Here is a 17,884-nt window from a genome sequence, read left to right as displayed (position 1 = left end):
TGGTTTCACCTGATTACACTACCTCCCTCCTTTGTATGTTCCACCGCACTCCCATTGGCTGGAGAGCGGCAGGCTCCAATTGCTTGCAGCTGCAGTTCGATGCTGAAGAACACCAAATCCCAGCATGCATTTCTCCGGCAAGTATCGGATATGGAGCTATGTTGTACTTCTGTGAGTGCTGTTATATCCATCAAGGGAGGGAGAAAATTAATGTTTATCGAGTGTATCTTGCAATGTCGGTGTTCAAGGCTGCCTAGAATCCGCAACGCCTCAACCCCAAGCGCAAAGTCCAAACCAGGCCGTGGCAAGCAGGTACAATGATCCTGTGTCCCCGTACAATGACGGACTGCAATCCGCAGCAGCCTCTTGTTTGGCAAGTTTTCAGGGTGTGCCCGCACAGTCCAATACCTTGGAAATGAAAAGCCACGTTGCCAATATTTTGTGCAGGCCACTTGATAAGGCGGTTCCTCTGTACACGCGCTACTGGCCAGCGCGCGATAATATGCAGACAAAATCCCTTCAAAGAAAAGATCAGAGGACACAGCGTGGATTCTCTTGGCAGTCCTTTATTCACGGTGATGGGCATGATGCATTTCGGCGCATTCGCCTTCCTCAGATGCCTGGTTTCACCTGATTACACTACCTCCCTCCTTTGTATGTTCCACCGCACTCCCATTGGCTGGAGAGCGGCAGGCTCCAATTGCTTGCAGCTGCAGTTCGATGCTGAAGAACACCAAATCCCAGCATGCATTTCTCCGGCAAGTATCGGATATGGAGCTATGTTGTACTTCTGTGAGTGCTGTTATATCCATCAAGGGAGGGAGAAAATTAATGTTTATCGAGTGTATCTTGCAATGTCGGTGTTCAAGGCTGCCTAGAATCCGCAACGCCTCAACCCCAAGCGCAAAGTCCAAACCAGGCCGTGGCAAGCAGGTACAATGATCCTGTGTCCCCGTACAATGACGGACTGCAATCCGCAGCAGCCTCTTGTTTGGCAAGTTTTCAGGGTGTGCCTGCACAGTCCAATACCTTGGAAATGAAAAGCCACGTTGCCAATATTTTGTGCAGGCCACTTGATAAGGCGGTTCCTCTGTACACGCGCTACTGGCCAGCGCGCGATAATATGCAGACAAAATCCCTTCAAAGAAAAAATCAGAGGACACAGCGTGGATTCTCTTGGCAGTCCTTTATTCACGGTGATGGGCATGATGCATTTCGGCGCATTCGCCTTCCTCAGATTATATATATATATATATATATATATATATATATATAAATTCAGTGAAAAAACAAAGGTTACAGGGATGTTATAGTTAGAAAATGGAATTTAAAAAAAGCTTAGAAATTGACTGAAAAAAACAAAGGGTACAGGAAAGTTCTATTTAGGCTCAGGTTTCACACGTACGAAACCAGTGAAATTCAGCAGTTATATTTAGCTGAGCTAACTAGAGCTTGCGCCCCGCAATGCACTGCGTATGACCTCACATATAAAATCCCACATGAGATGGCCAGTGACATCACTGATGACATATCAAATTACATCACTGATGATGTCATATTGTGATTGTTTTAAAAAAGTTTGAGTGTTAAATATATACCAAGGTGTATTGTTAAATCAGTGGGTGTACGAGTGCCTGTATGGATGATTCAGTGGGTGCATGACTGCCTGTATGTGAGTGATTAGGTGGCTCAGTGAATGAATGGGTTAGTGACTGGTTGTGTGAAAGTTTGCATCAATCTGTCAGTTAGTGTCTAAGTGGCTGTACGGGCGTGTGAGTGGGTACGTGAATGGCTATATCGATGATTGATTGGCTTTCTGAGTATCTGTATGAGTGTCTGGGTGGGTGGGTGAAGGGGTGTGTGACTGCCTGTATGGATGAGTGAGTGGGTGAGTCAGTAGCTGTATGGGTTAGTGAGTGTGTGTGAGGGGCTGGATGGATGAGTGTGTGTATGGCTGTGTGGGTGAATGAGTGGGTGTGTCAGTGGTATATTGGTAATTTGATACGTGAAATGCAGTATACGTGAGTGACAGGGTATATGAGTAACTGTATTGGTGAGTGAGTGAATGTTAGAGTGGCTGTATGGCTGTGTGTGTGCTTGTGTCAGTAGGTGAGTGGGTATGTGTTAGTATATGTATGAGTATGTAAGTGTGTTGCGATTGACTGTAAATGTAAATGTAAATGTAAGAGTGTATGTCAGTGGCTGTATTAGTGAGTGAGGGAGTGTATGAGTAGTTGTATGGGTGAGTGAGTGGATAGGAGTGTAGATCTATGAATCAGTGAGTGGGAGTGTAAGTACTGGTATGGGTGTGTGAATGGGTTTGAGAATGGTTGTGTGGGAGCGGGTGTATGAAAGGTTTAATGGGTGTGTGAGTGGGCGTGTTAGTGATTTTGTGGGTGGTGTCATCAATGATGAAATTTGAGATGTCATAAGTGATTTTAATGACCATATGAGCAGGTCATAAGCAGTGCATTGCAGGGGTGCAAGTTATAGTTAGCTCAACTAACTATAACTGCTGAATTTCACTGGTTTTGTACGAGTGAAAACTGAACCCAACAATAACGTCCCTGTAACCTTTGTTTTTTAGTGAATTTCTAATGTTTTTTAAATAATAATTCCTAACTATAACGTCCCTGTAACCTTTGTTTTTTTCAGTGAATTTCTATGTTTTTTAAGTAGTAATGGCATTTGCAGAGTCATGGAGAAAGGGGTGGAACTCCGACCAGCTGTCAGGAATCCCACTGTGTAGGTCTAACAGGAGGTAACCAGAGGGCTTCTTGCCCCCCAAGATTCCTCAGGAGTAAAGTGGTCTTCAACCCCTCAACCAGTAGTGCCCCTGGAAGCGCATTGGCAAAGTGGTAGAGAAAGGGAGCGTGGCCTCTGAACACCTCTTAGCAATCCCGCTGTGAGGGACTAACTGGAGGTAACAGGAGGGGTAAGTCACACACAGTGGGGTTGCGGAGAGGTTTTTGGTGGTCACGCCCCTTTCTCCACCACTCTGCAAACACGCCTCATGGCGCACTACTAGTTGAGGGATTTGTCCCCTTGGCTCTTGAGGGTCATTGGGGGCCAACTAACCCTACTGTTACCCCCAGTAAGACCCAGACAGCTGGATTGCTGAGAGGTCATCAGAGGCGATGCCCCCTTTCTCCACCACTCTGCAAATGCGCATGCTGTCACACTACCGGTTGGGGGACGAAGCCCACTAAAGTCTTGTGGCCCTCAGGAGCCAAGGGGACTTCATCACCCAACCAGCAGCACGCCAGAGGCGCGATTGCAGAGTCGTGCAGAAAGAGGGCGGGCTTGCGCCAGCTTCCGATAGCTTTTTCTTTTTTTATTATTTTAAATCATAAAGGAAGGGGGGCCATATGGCCCCTCCTTCCTTGGACCGATTTTGGCCCAGAGGACCCATCCTCTGGAGCCAGGTATTTTTATAATGGAGAGGGGGCCGCACGGCCACCCTCCCTGGGCCGATTACGGCCCTGTGGACCCCATCCCCCTGATCCCAGCTTTTTCTTTGATTTCTTTTTTTTAATAAAGGAATGGGAGCCGTGTGAAACCGCTTCCCTGGGTGCCCTGGTCCCACCCAGGGCACCAAGTTTCTTACATCGGGAACCGCGAGGGTAAGTCTGAAGGCCCCCATGGTCCCTGCCGGCTCCCCGCGTCGTGTGGACAGAGGGAGTTGCTAACACGTAGCTCTCTCTGTCCAAAAGCAATTCTGCTCTGCTTCATGCAAGCAAGAGCATTTTCTGTTCTCACTTGCAAGAAGCGGAGCAGAGTTTGCTATGGCTTGGCGGGAGCAAGCCATAGCAAACTGCAATGTCCTGGGGGGAACCCCGGGACATTGCAGGAGCCAGCGCTGGGGGGTGGCGGTCCCCAAAGCCATCTAGGGCTCCAGGAGGGGGGCCGTGCGGCCATCCTTCATTGTGTGATTTAGCCCCGGGAGGTAGTGGTCCCCTGAGCTGTGGGGGATCTGCGCAGCCCCCGCATTATATGTAATTAAAGACCTGAGGAGGTGGCGGTCCCCGGGGCAAAGTTTCCTGAAGATTCATCAAACAATGACAAAGTTATTAGCAAGCAAAAATCCGAGGAATTTGTATCTCTTGGATTCCTAACTATAACTACGCTGTAAAAAAGGAAGAGTAAGACAGCAGATGAGACAGTGGGCCCAAATATCATCAGAAATAATGCAACTCCAATCATGCAAGAAAAACGTTTTGAAAAATGATACTACAAGCCACGAGATCTATGATCCTATTAAAAGACTTGATGACTGTTTTCCTAATGTGGATATTTTCCTTTAGAATAATTATCACTCCCTTATTATGTGTGTGCCCTGTATGTGTTGTGTTTTGTGACCACAATATGAGCTCACCAATAAATGGCAACTGAAATCTAGCTATTGTGCAGGGTCATTGGGCTTATGTGTCCTCACATATTTAACATGCATTGGTAAAGCAACTGCAAATGGTCCTAAAGTGTTTCATTAATGATTGTTCAGTTTGAGTTAATCGCCACTTTTTGCTTTTGCACTTCCTTCCCCTCTCCACGGACTAGCTTGCTCTCCTGTGCTAGCAGTATTATGCATCCATTATGCAGTGTGGTCGGTGTACAAAACCACAGAAGAATAAATATTTTTTAACTTCACTAGTATGCATATTAACAGGCGACCTCGGAGGAGCAAACTCAAAACAATAGGACAATTTCAGCAACCAGACTTACTAATTCCAAAGAGATATACACCATCTCAAGTCTTGTGTCAACATGCTGAGATCTGAGAAGCAGAATGAAATAACTCGAAACATTAGGTCATATCTATTAAAAGAGCACCCATCAACAAAGAAGTCATTTCTGCACTTAAAACACAATATACCAGAAGAGTTTAAGAGTACATTCTACTTGTTTGAGTCAAAGAAATTCACTCTTTTCATTATTAATGGCACTGAGTTTACCTTTGGTTTGGATTGATTCACACCATTCGGATGTCACCATGTTTTTTTAGAGCAGTACATTTTAGTCATCTGTTTGCTATTCCAAAGGTAAATCAAAATGGAGAGGGGGGGACAAGGAGCTGTTTAGAGAAAGGTCCTGAACCAATGCTCCCAAAATCAGTACTTTAAATCACAATGGATGGTTTCAGTTCCTATAGGTGGAGGGGGATACAGCCAATAATTATGTGCTGTAACAAGAAGAGGGGTAGTCTCCTGGGATAGGTGAGTGTGCAAAGAAAGAGGAAGGTACTCCTTAGTTTGGTACGTAGTGCCCTCACACACCCTTTCGAGTGTATAGCATCATCATCGGGCAAGGTTGCTCCTCGTGGGGGTGGCGCTGCAGTCCCTCACGGGCCCCTAGGGGCTCTCTAGCGGAGATCTTTTAGGAGTTGCCACAGTGGTGAGTGCGGGTATGTGGGAAGGAAGTGTTAGTGAGTGTGAGTAAAATGGGTCAGGAGGCCCTGACAACTTTATTCGTAGGACCCCTGATCCAAAATAAAAGTCCACGGGGATGGAGATGCACGTTTGTGCCGTTACGAGAGGGGAAACAAGACCAAATAAGTCTTGGGGTCGACATGTTTCGCGCTACAGATTGGTCCCTAAAGGATCCTAAAGCGCTTCATCAGGACCAGGTGGAGAAAAGAAACCGGGAATCAGGAAAAAACACCCTGTATTCCTTAGATAAACCTAGTTAAGGTATATGACAATAATAGTCTCAGGACCCGTTTTTATACTAATGTCCTTGTTCACAGCCCTCCCAAGGTCGGAGAAGGGCTCCGTCGGATGTACCACGGCGTGAGGTCACGATACAGCCTCACGGAACCGGAAACCTACCCGTCCAGCGGTACTGCCGGTAGCATGACTACCGGCAGTACCGCTGGACGGGTAGGAGGGCTGTGAACAAGGACATTAGTATAAAAACGGGTCCTGAGACTATTATTGTCATATACCTTAACTAGGTTTATCTAAGGAATACAGGGTGTTTTTTCCTGATTCCCGGTTTCTTTTCTCCACCTGGTCCTGATGAAGCGCTTTAGGATCCTTTAGGGACCAAACTGTAGCGCGAAACATGTCGACCCCCTTTTAAAAACTGCACTTTATCACACACTACACGGGTTGAGAGAAGTGGGAACTTATTTGGTCTTGTTTCCTCTCTCGTAACGGCACAAACGTGCATCTCCATCCCCGTGGACTTTTATTTTGGATCAGGGGTCCTACGAATAAAGTTGTCAGGGCCTCCTGACCCATTTTAACTCACACTCACTAACACTTCCTTCCCACATACCCGCACTCACCACTGTGGCAACTCCTAAAAGATCTCCGCTAGAGAGCCCCTAGGGGCCCGTGAGGGACTGCAGCGCCACCCCCACGAGGAGCAACCTTGCCCGATGATGATGCTATACACTCGAAAGGGTGTGTGAGGGCACTACGTACCAAACTAAGGAGTACCTTCCTCTTTCTTTGCACACTCACCTATCCCAGGAGACTACCCCTCTTCTTGTTACAGCACATAATTATTGGCTGTATCCCCCTCCACCTATAGGAACTGAAACCATCCATTGTGATTTAAAATGCTATTCCAAAGGCACAGAATCAGCTGCCAGGTACCACGATGACTCCTGCTTCCTCAAGTTCCCATTTGAGGCCCCATCTTTTTTTTAATGTAATGGCCCAGGGCATGTTTGAGGCCCCAAAGCAGATGCCTGCAGTAGTGAAGATGATATGCCTGTGCAGTTTCTCATTTCGGCTTTGCTGATGGAGATTCTGAGAGGCATCACTTCTCTCCAGTGTACAGGAGGAGGAATGCACTCGATCACAGAAGGAGCTTCTGGTGGGGGAAACCAAGTGTGGGTGAGACACCCCCTAGAAGTGAGTGGGTCGAAGTCGCTGTGGTGGGTGGGGGGGTGATCTATTTCCTGTCTAGCCAGAGGACAATGTGAGCACAGGTTAAAGTGAGCTCTGAAGTTGTTCATGACCACAACAAAGTCTTTACATGCCTGGGGGAGGGCGTTGAGGACAGGAGGAAAGAAAGCTTCCTCTGCAGTCTGAGCCGGGAGCCTCATAGACTGCACCACTCCCCCCTCAACAGTCTGTTCATATGGTGACCCTGAGGAGTTGTACTCACATTAAGAGGGACTTGATCATACTGAATGCTATTTCTCCAGGAGTCCCTCTACAAAAAGGGAGCAATACTATGGAGCCTGTTCTTACCTAAGTAGATGATTCATGTCTGCGATCAGGAAGTTAAAGGCACACTTTTACGCACTACGATGCCCACCAGCTAGGAAGGTATGATGCAGCCAAAGTCTGCTGAAGATAATTAAGGCCTATCATAAGGAGAGTAGTTGATACTTTATTTAATTTCAACAATGAGGTCAGATCTGGGGGAAAAGCTGAGATCCACAGAAGATGCAGTAAAAAGAAGTAGAAAAAAGCTAGAGGGTCTCAGTGATCAGATGCTCAACATGGAACAAGAAACATGGAGAGCTGAGAGCAGAATTCAAGCTTTGGTGGTCATGGCCTCCAGAACTGCTGCTGATTTATGAGAACTATCGTCCTTCTTTACAGCCCGACTAAAACCATGTTTAAACTTGATGCAACAATAAAAGTACTGGAAAACAAAAGAGGAGGGGCAAATCCGAGATTTCCGTGAATGACATGCATGATTGGATACCGAAAGTGCTACTAGAGCAGGATGAGCAGGGGGGTGATTCTGCAGGGACCCGGGAGGTCTATAGTCTGCCAGCAAGAAATAGAAGTGGCGCTGGAGTTGCAGGAAGAACTGGAGATAGAGGGAGATAGGAACTGGAGGTGGGGCATTCACATGACCTAAGAGACCAGCCCGTACAACCAGCACACAGAAAGCGATATAATAGGTGAAACAAGGCTATTGTTCTCACCTGGCTATTAGTGCCAGCACCTAGGCAAGCAAGGCGGCCCTGATGAATGTCAAGAAAGGTATGACTCAGTGGAGCTTACAACTTTGGTAGCTTTTCATTCAGCGTGCAAATGTAATAGGCCTTAACACAGGAGAATTCAGCTACGTCCTTTCTGGAAAAGCTGTGCCTTGATGTAGGGTGAATTGCTGCAGATAGTAAAGTTGTTTTAGTTTTTTAAAGTGGGTGCTTTTGGGTTGAATGGTGAATACTATTTGAGGAAGGTTCAAAATGATGAGTTCAATCTAGGGGAAGATTTGGTTTGGGTTGGTCGTTTACTTGTGCTCTAACGTGGTGTTGTGTGATGTCGTGACACTGACGCGATACGCTGGGGCGTACGCATCAGGTCACGTGTGCATGTGTAATAAAAGTTCCAATCGGGAACCGCACGGAGAGCTCCAGTGAGAGACAGCACACCTATTTCATTTCCAGCGAGAGTCTACATAGGATGCAAGATTTTTATAGATGAATGGACTATCACACGATGACAGAAGACATTGGCCCTGCACACAGTGTACTGACTGTGGCTGCGTATGTCCAATTGATCATAGTTCTCGTCACAGATAATCGGATGCTCTTCAAAGAAACCTTTGAAATTACTGCGGATTTTGATATTGTGCCAGGATATATATCCTTATATACCCTAGTCCTGATGAGGCCCCCAAGCAAGTTGGGCTGAAACGCGTCGACTATTGTTTTGTATTAAGAGCCCCGGAAGAACTCAAACTTCTGATCGAATTGAGATATAGACAGTACCAATAAATTATATTGGGGGGCAAAACCGTTTTCCTCTCCCCAGTACTGTCCCATGGGGCGACTCTAATAATATGGAATGCTTATGATGATAATGGTTGCATCCATTATATAGATATTTTTTGTAGGGGTATAAGGAATTGACTAAATGTCCTTTGTTTTGTATGTTTTTTTGAACAATGGATTGTTACTTATTCAATTTTGTATGAGATGAATATTTGGAATCGTCTTGATATGTGGATAAAAAGAGATTTATCAAGCGAAACTGTGTCCGAACAATGATATAACCAATGGAGGATTTATTTCAACATACAAGTAATTTTTTGTGAAGGAGTAATTTATGGTATCCTTCATGTTGTGAAAGAAATATCTTTTTGATCTGTTCCGTCGCATCATTTTGTTCTTTGTTAGTTCTTTCACCCAGATGCGTTTGGAATATTGGGTGCCCCCCTTATTTTACAATATGTGTAATAAAAGTCGGGCACGCACGTACGCCAGAACGGCTGCGGCGGCGGACCAAGAAACATACACTGCTGTCCCTGTGTCTCATTGTCAGGGTAGACCGTGAGCAAGCGCTACCTAGCGCCTTGCGCTCAGGAGCTTAGGCACCCCCAACGACACTACATAAACTGGCGACGAGGGTGGGCGTGCCCTCGCCGACGTGCTGTGTGTGGGAGTGGTGGCCGCGAGTGTCCCTTACCTCGCGGTGCTCGTGCCCCTGCGCAGCGTCGATCGCCTCCGTCGCGACCCTGGTGAGGAGCGAGGACTCGTCGGCGCTTCGTGCCCTGAGCGCGCCCACATGCGCGGAGGTGGGGCTGCCTGCGCACGCCACGTGGTCTGGGCCCGGCTGCGCATCGGCGCGTCCCATGCGCTCACTGACTGGGGTTTGCTGCCACATGCACCGCGCCTCGCTTATGCTGCCCTGATCCCTGGAGGCTCGTGGGGTGAGAGACGAGCACCTGCCCAGCCGAGAGGCCCGTGCGTACCAGCTCCTAAGTGCCTGAAGCCCCGGGGGGACTACGCTGCAGGAAGAGAAGGGAGGGGGAGTTCTCTGCCACCCCTCTACAACACCTCATCTGCCGTCCCAGGGAGGGAGTGCCACAGGGAGAAACACGCCCACGCCACCATCAGGTCTCGCCTAGCGGAGGCAACACGCGCACGCCATGACAAACATACCACCAATCGAACCATTCACGGTGGAGGGGTCACCGTCAGCAGTGGCGGCCAGATGGAAAGATTGAGAGGACAGGCTATGTATATTCTTTGAGGCCACCAAAGTCCATAGAGACCAAAAACGAGCAATGATCATCCACCTAGGGGGTAAGGACATTCACAATATTGTCAAGACGCTCGCAGAAAATACCCCCAAAACTCACACCACGCTGATAGCCGCGTTAAATGAACATTTTGAACCGATGGCGAACCGCGACTACGAGCGGTTCATATTACGACAAGCGTGCCAACTCCCAGAGGAGTCGCTGGATAAGTTCCACGCCCGCCTCAAGAACTTAGCAACTACATGTGGTTTCCGAGATGAAATGGAAGAAATAAGAGGGCACATAATCCAGGGGTGCGCTTCAGCCAAGCTGCGAGAGCGGATACTAGAGGAATCAGGCAAACCATTGGCGAAAATACTAACAATGGGTCGGACCAAAGAACTGTCGAAAGCGCGCGCTGCACACATGGAAGCCGCTCTTCAAGTGCCAGTGAAGGTTGAACTAGTCAACGTGGTGGCGGCAAGGCCCAAGCAGAAATGGGGCAAGAAAGGGGCGGGAGCCACCGCTCCGGAACAACCAAAGTCATGCGGGTACTGCGGGGGCCTACCACATGCCGCGGCGGAGTGTCTGGCACGAGGGAAGAGGTGCTCGGGGTGCGGTCGGTTCAATCACTTCGAAAAGGTATGTCGGTCGAAAGGGTACCGCAAACCCCGCCCGGCGGTAAACGCTGTTGACGAAAGAGAGCCGACGACCAGCGAACATGGATGACGATGATGAAGAGGAAAGAGTGGTGCACAAAATCCACATGATAGGCACCGCGACGCGCAAAGCACGACGTCTTCCACAGTGCAACGTCCGGGTAGGGTCGCAAGAGGTCACCGCGGTTGTGGATACCGGAGCCAGTATCAACATCATGGCCGCCACACTGTACAGCACTATGCATCCGAAGCCAGTGCTACACCCGTCGACAATAGCCGTATTTGCATATGGTCAAGAGGCACCGCTGAAAGTGCGAGGACGTTTCAAGATAGTCATCTCTCACAGGACCCGGTCGATCACGTCAAACATCTACGTCACGGAGAATGGCCAGGGCATGCTCTTGGGATGCCGGGAAGCGGAGGACCTAGGAGTAGTGACTTTCGCATTCGGGGTGCACCAAGAATCCATGCACCACATCCTGGAAGAGTTTGACGAGGTGTTCCAAGGGATAGGCAAGTTTCGCAGAAAGGAAATCCACCTCCACATAGACCCCACGGTCCAGCCGGTAGCCTTACGACACTGGCGGATAGCGTTCCACCTCAGGCCGTTGGTGGAGGAAGAGCTGAAGAAACTTGAAGCGGCTGGAATAATCGAGAAAGTGTCAGGACCCACCCCGTGGGTGTCTCCCATAGTGGTGGCGAGGAAGCCTAAACAACCAGGCGCCGTCAGGATATGTGTTGATATGCGACTCCCCAACGTCGCAATTAAGAGGGAGCGCCACATTACCCCCACCATCGACGATCTCATTGGAGAGATGGCAGGCACCAGATGGTTCTCGAAATTGGATCTTCGATCAGGGTACCACCAGCTGGTACTAGACGAAGCTTCCCGAAATATTACAACCTTTTCGACACATGTAGGACTCAGGCGATACACACGATTAAGCTTCGGTGTGTCAAGTGCCGCCGAGGTATTTCAAAACGTAATACAGGAGCTCATTGCTGGGATCCCGGGGGCGATCAATGTCAGTGATGACATTATGGTCCATGCGAAGACAGTCCAAGAATACAATGAACGACTGCTTCAAGTACTGCGGCGGATTCGAGAGGCCGGCCTCACGTTACATCGAGAAAAATGTGAGTTCCTGTGTAACAAGCTACAATTCTTTGGGTACACTTTCTCTGCAGAGGGAGTAAACCCCGATCCTGAGAAAGTGAAGGACATCAAAGAGGCGACCGCTCCCACAAACATTACCGAGGTTCGAAGCTTCCTAGGTATGGTCAATTACTGTGGAAGATTCATACAGGACTTGGCCAATCTGACAGTCCCCCTGAGAGAACTGACAAAAGAGTCCACTCCGTGGACGTGGGGCAGCGAGCAAGCCCGGGCCTTCGACAAGATCAAGGAGGCGCTCTCAGATGCGATGACACTCGCGTTCTTTGACCCTGCCAAGCTCACCTTGATCGCTGTGGATGCTGGTCCGGTAGGACTGGGCGCTGTTCTCCTCCAACGGAAGACGCCTCAGGATGAATGGTCTCCAGTGGCGTTCGCAAGCCGGTCGCTCACAGAGACGGAGCAAAGGTACTCCCAGATAGAAAAAGAGGCCATTGCAATTCACTGGGGCTGTCACCATTTTCATCTATACGTGTATGGAAAACCGTTTGTGGTAGCAACAGACCACAAGCCCTTGGTCTCACTGTTCTCGGGTACCTCCACAAAACCTCCACCAAGAATTGGGAAGTGGATGCTTCAATTGCAAAACTACAATTGCAAGATTGAATACCAACTTGGGGCACGGAACCCGGCGGATTACCTCTCCCGCCATCCTCGGAAGGCCACTCCCCTAGAGATGGAAGAAGCCGCGGATACCGAGGAATACGTGAGATGCGTCACTGCTCGCTCTTGTCCCATACCTGTTTCCATGGCCAGCCTCCAACAAGCCACCAGCCAGGACGAGTGTCTGCAGAGGGCCAAGCACGCCGTCCAGAACAACAACTGGAAAAGAGCAAAGGAAGAGTGGCGAAACCTGACGCCCATGGCGCAACGGATAATGGACAGCTTATACTATGTAAGGGATGAGCTGACGGAGGATAACACTGGGTGCCTGCTGAGGGGGCATAGGCTTGTAATCCCGACATCGCTGACTCAGAGAATGGTAGACTTAGCCCATGTAGGCCATCAAGGCATTGTAAAGACCAAGTCGAGACTGCGCACCAAAGTCTGGTTCCCACTTATGGATGACCTCGCAGAAGCTACTGTTCGTGCCTGCCACCCATGTCAAGTTACTGGTGAAGCACCCAGGCCAGCTCCCATCGTCATGGAGCCTCAGCCGCGAAGTCCGTGGTCCCAAATAAGTATTGATTTTGGCAGCCTGCCGGATGGGCGCCACACCCTAGTGGCAATTGACGATCACTCGAAATATCCGGAGGTGGAATTACTGTCGGCACTCAGCGCCAGTGAAGTGATTCCCAAGCTAGAAAAAATCATGGCCACCCATGGACTAGTGAGAGAGGTCAGGATAGACAATGGGTCCCCTTTCCAAAGCCAGGAGTTTGCCACGTTATCTGCAAACTTTGGGCATCCGTCATCGGCGAATCACGCCCCGCTGGCCTCAAGCGAACAGGGAAGCGGAACGGTTCATGAGGACCCTCAATAAAGTTATCCGCATAGCTCACGACAAGAGTTAGTCGGTGGAGCTGGCCATCTTCACTTTCCTTCGAAGCTACCGCCAGACGCCTCACTCCACCACGGGAGCTGCTCCGGCACACCTGCTGATGGGAAGAGTGGTTATGGACACAATACCACATCACCCGGAGAGGCGACCTGAAGCCCCGGATGACAGTGTTATTGATACCTGACGCCGGAGAGCGCATGCCCATGCCGATACCCGACGGAGAGCGGCAGTCCCGGACACTGTCACTGGTGACGTGGTGCTCATCAAGAACAGAACGCTCGGAAGCAAGTTCCGATTAAGGTTTGAGAAGGAACTCTGGACAGTGGAAGCCGTCAAAGGTACCTGCGTCACTGCCACTCGGAGGGGGGAGAGAATCACCCGGAACGTGTCATACTTCAAAAAGGTCAAGCCGTTCCACGAAACTGGGAGCACGAGTCAGGAGGCTCCCTGCGACAGCCCCGGGGGTGCGGAGAACTTGGTGGAGCCTGATGGGGCCAATGACAATGTGATGGGTTGGGCCACCCCACGGTCCAGTGAGACAGACGTTCCGAGGTCAATCACACAACAAGAGGCGCCCCGTCCGGGTGGAGGCGATGTTTCACCATATCGTGAAAGCAGTGCTACCAGCGAACGAGTGGGTGGCAGCCCAGGTGACTCACCGACCCGGGGAGCGTCAAGGTACAACCTCCGGAGCAATCCGGAGCAATCCAGAGCCCTCCTGTCGCCTTAAGGACTACCTCACGTAAGACTGTTTTGATTTAATTGCACCACAGATGTGGGAGCACATAAAGCGTAGTCATAGTTGTGAGGACCCTCTCTTGACTAGGAACGTTTTGGAAAGGTTTTTTGTTTTTTTTTGTGTGTTGGGGAGGAATGTGATGTCGTGACACTGACGCGATACGCTGGGGCGTACGCATCAGGTCACGTGTGCATGTGTAATATAAGTCGGGCACGCACGCAAGTACGCCAGAACGGCTGCAGCGGCGGACCAAGAAACATACACCGCTGTCCCTGTGTCTCATTGTCAGGGTAGACCGTGAGCAAGCGCTACCTAGCGCCTAGCGCTCATGAGCTTAGGCACCCCCAACGACACTACAGTGTTGTCTCTCTGCTTGCCCTGTCTCACTTTCTCACCCTTTGGAGGTTGCAGGGTTATAACAATAGAGATACTTCCTTGTAGCAGGCAGCTCCAAATGATCATGGTATTCTTATTGAGGTTTCCATGTTTAGTCCATCTCAGTTAGAATTGAGTGGTAGAAATTCTGTGGCCGTTAGGCTGCATTTTAAGGTGATGTGCAATGAAAACAATTTAATTCTAAAAGCACATAATTGTCTCACTGAAGTTTGAGTTCACTTCTATGAGCTGTACATTCTGGCTGTTTTTGCGACAAAGAGTGGAGCGTGGATGACTATAATGTAAAAAATAGTAATACACACAACTTTCTCAACTTAGTGTTGAAGAATCATAGGAGGACAATACCTGCACCATGCATGTAAATTAGTGAATTGGGGAGAGGGAAGGCTTCTAATGTCTATTTTGAATCGTATGTTAATAGAAGCATTGCATGACAAGTATGGACATATACTATGGGAATAAGGATTGAAAATGTCAAATGATGTCTGAGAGGAAGATTAGAATATGTGATGCAAAAGAAGCATACGTTCTGAATGAAGCCACGCTCCTAATGACACGATATAAGATTCTGAAGTATTGCCATTGCACAACCCGGAGATTTTTCAGAAAATACTTTAAGATCTCAAATGCTAATGGTTTCACAAAAGAAAACTGTCACACAGTACATTCAACACAGCATTGAGGTCAAGGAAATTAACCTACAAATAATATTGACTGCACAATAATAACTCACATTTCCTAAACATTGAGCATGTTAGGTTGTCTTACACATATGGCCTAACAAATTCCAAATTTCTTGCAGTACCAGCAGCCCACCATTACATAGTATCAATATCAATGTTTGAATATCAATTTCACTTGCGTAGACTCCAAAATACCGAATGCCTATTGTCATGGAGTTATGGGTAATAAACCAATACTTTCGTGTATAGGTTTACCTTGGTGATATATTGGTAGTTGAAACCGGTGTGTGTGATCAGATCTAATGATCTAACCACAGAGGACAAACACAAAACAAATGTTTTATGCTCTCCAACGTAGCACTCAAATCCACACAACAGTGTATGAGTGTGGATGTCAACGCAAAACTTATAGTCTGCGTTTTGGAATAGTGCGTCACCTTTGTGAGAAGGTAGCAGACGCAGGATGGCTTACCCATGTGTGCAGAGTAAGAGCATGGATTTGATAAAAAGGGGTACAGCATGGTGCTTACCATTAGATTGGTGCTGTTAGGAACATACTGCTTTTGCTCTCCCAGTAACATGTCAATCACAGGATGCCTGCCATTCTTGATCAGTATTTCTCTCCCATGTTCTTGCACGATTGGCCTGCACAAAAGATGAGACAAATAATTAATGTTGATTTTAAGCAAGGTGAAAGTACTCAATTCTACTTTGCATTTATCCATAATTCAGTACCTTACGGGGATAATAAATACGTATTTAATAGTACATCCACAATAGACGTTGCAGTGCAAATGGTTGACATCAACAATATGGAATGAGCTGTCTAATACTTTTTCCAAATGCATGTTCTCACAGCCTGATCTACCACATCCGTGTTTCTGTAATCCAGCTTTACAGATTCCATGAAGAGTAGTTCATGTAGGAGATGCGCTTGCTGCAATACAAATGCAAAGTACTACCGTGCTCCTTGAAGCTGAAACCAACGCACTATAAATTACCTTAAAAACATAGGGGCAGATTTACAAGCCCCTTGCGCCACATTTGCGTCACTTTTAACATGGGAAAAGTGACGCAAAAGTGGCGTAAGGGGCTTGTAAATCTGCCCCATAGTAGTTATCAAAAGTGAGTATTAGGGCCTCAAGTTTGACTCTTCTCACGAGAGTCCCATCGTCCACATGAAGCACATTTATTTTACCATATTTCACATTGCTTCTCGTTGAAATATTGATTGAGTAAAAACTGGTGAACTTGCGGTACAATTACGGAAACGTTTACATTATTCACCTGTTTTGAGTAAATTACATTTCATGGAGACACTAAAGAAGGCACCCTCTGAGCTTTAGGGCTGATACTCGGGAGAGGGGCACTTTCCGTTTTAAGTAATTTATTTGTCATGTTTTGTAAAGTGCGCACTAGGCCCCTGGGCATCAGACCCTGAAGCAGCAGGCATCGCAATGTTCGCGACAGGCATGGCTGAGTCCATTCTTTTCCGGCCATCAGTGCAGCTGCAACACTCTAGCCCACACCACAGAAGGGGAACCGGCACACTGGAGTGTTTGCATGTACGCATTCATACAGGTGCATAAATAGCACCCACTTTCCGTCCACCTAAAATTGCTACGTTAGGAATCTGCAGAACTATGGCTCGTAGTGACTTAGAAGCGAGTGACTGCAGGGTGTAGCGCTGCACTGATTGCTACCTTCGCCACTAGGGGCACTGCGGTTTGGGAGGCTATTCTTTTTTTCTTCTTAATGAAAGGGATTAGGCATCAGGAAGGTGAGTGAAAAGGATGGGATACATTGCCCACTGATGCCCTCTGTCCTCCTCCTGTCCTGGCGGAGTCAAGGGTGGGCCCTCACACCACACGTGTGGATTTGCAGCTTGGCATGAGAAGGATTCTTAAAAGAATCGAGCAAACAGGGCAGTGAGAAGGGTTTTGGAGTTCGAAATCAGCAGTTCCGTTTTAGACTCATTGATTTACAGGGTCTCGTGGCAATCAATGTGTTGACAGAAATAAGGCATTTTTCCAAGCCCTTGCATTAGTCTTTTTGGCTACTGGGCCATAGGTAAACCTGTGCATCACGAGCATAGACACCGAAGACAAGGCCATGGCTGCTGCTGATCTCGAGGAGAAATGAGGGTCAGTGTTAAGGATTAAAGCAGCGATCAGTGCAGGGTTCCCTCTCTGACCTGATAAAAGTTGGACAAGAAGGGCCCTAGTTGTTCTGAGTGGGTAGGATGGAGCGACAAAGAAGGGGCTTGCTATGGGCTGTGCTCGAAGACGTACCTGGGTAATTTAGAACCAGGCGGAACTATCTTCCCTCGTCAGGTGTGTGGAGATTCAACAGACTGGGGCAGTTGTTGATGGGTCGATCTTACTGGCCAATACAGAGCCAAGAAAGACTTTCTCCAAAACTGCAGTTAAAATATCTCTTTTGAGGAGGTTGGAATGATTCCTTCTTCGTTTCTCCGATTTCTGAAGTGTGGGATTTCTGAGGATAAAATATTTAGGGAATTAAAGAGGAGCTGATGAGGATGCCACTGGGCCATGGGAATCACAGATGTTTCTGAATAAGGCTCAAGTGGTAGAAAAGGAGACCGAAGACAGTGCACATATCAGTACTGGACTGATGGTTTGTCAGTAAGTGTTGGTAAAATTTACAAATTTATCCTACAGTTCATAGAAGTGTAATACAAATTCAATAACTGGGTGCCCTATTCAACCATCGTTCGAACGCTGGAACACTGATGCAAACTTTACAAGGGATTGATTTCACAGGCAAAACGGTATT

General features: G+C 48.1%; 1 protein-coding gene across 3 annotated transcripts in view; it reads right to left on the bottom strand.

The window, feature by feature from the left end:
* Positions 1 to 17,884, bottom strand: part of MSH3 (mutS homolog 3) — a 2,607,526-nt gene that overhangs the window by 716,247 nt on the left and 1,873,395 nt on the right. For all 3 annotated transcript variants that reach the window (XM_085632401.1, XM_085632403.1, XM_085632402.1), the window contains one exon: positions 15,619 to 15,733. In XM_085632401.1, the coding sequence (XP_085488527.1) occupies positions 15,619 to 15,733 (115 nt within the window). The remainder of the gene's footprint in view (positions 1 to 15,618; positions 15,734 to 17,884) is intronic.

Source organism: Triturus cristatus, chromosome 2_1 (assembly GCF_964204655.1).
Source record: "Triturus cristatus chromosome 2_1, aTriCri1.1, whole genome shotgun sequence".
Lineage (NCBI taxonomy): Eukaryota > Metazoa > Chordata > Amphibia > Caudata > Salamandridae > Triturus > Triturus cristatus.
This window is presented reverse-complemented; position numbering and strand designations above follow the sequence as displayed.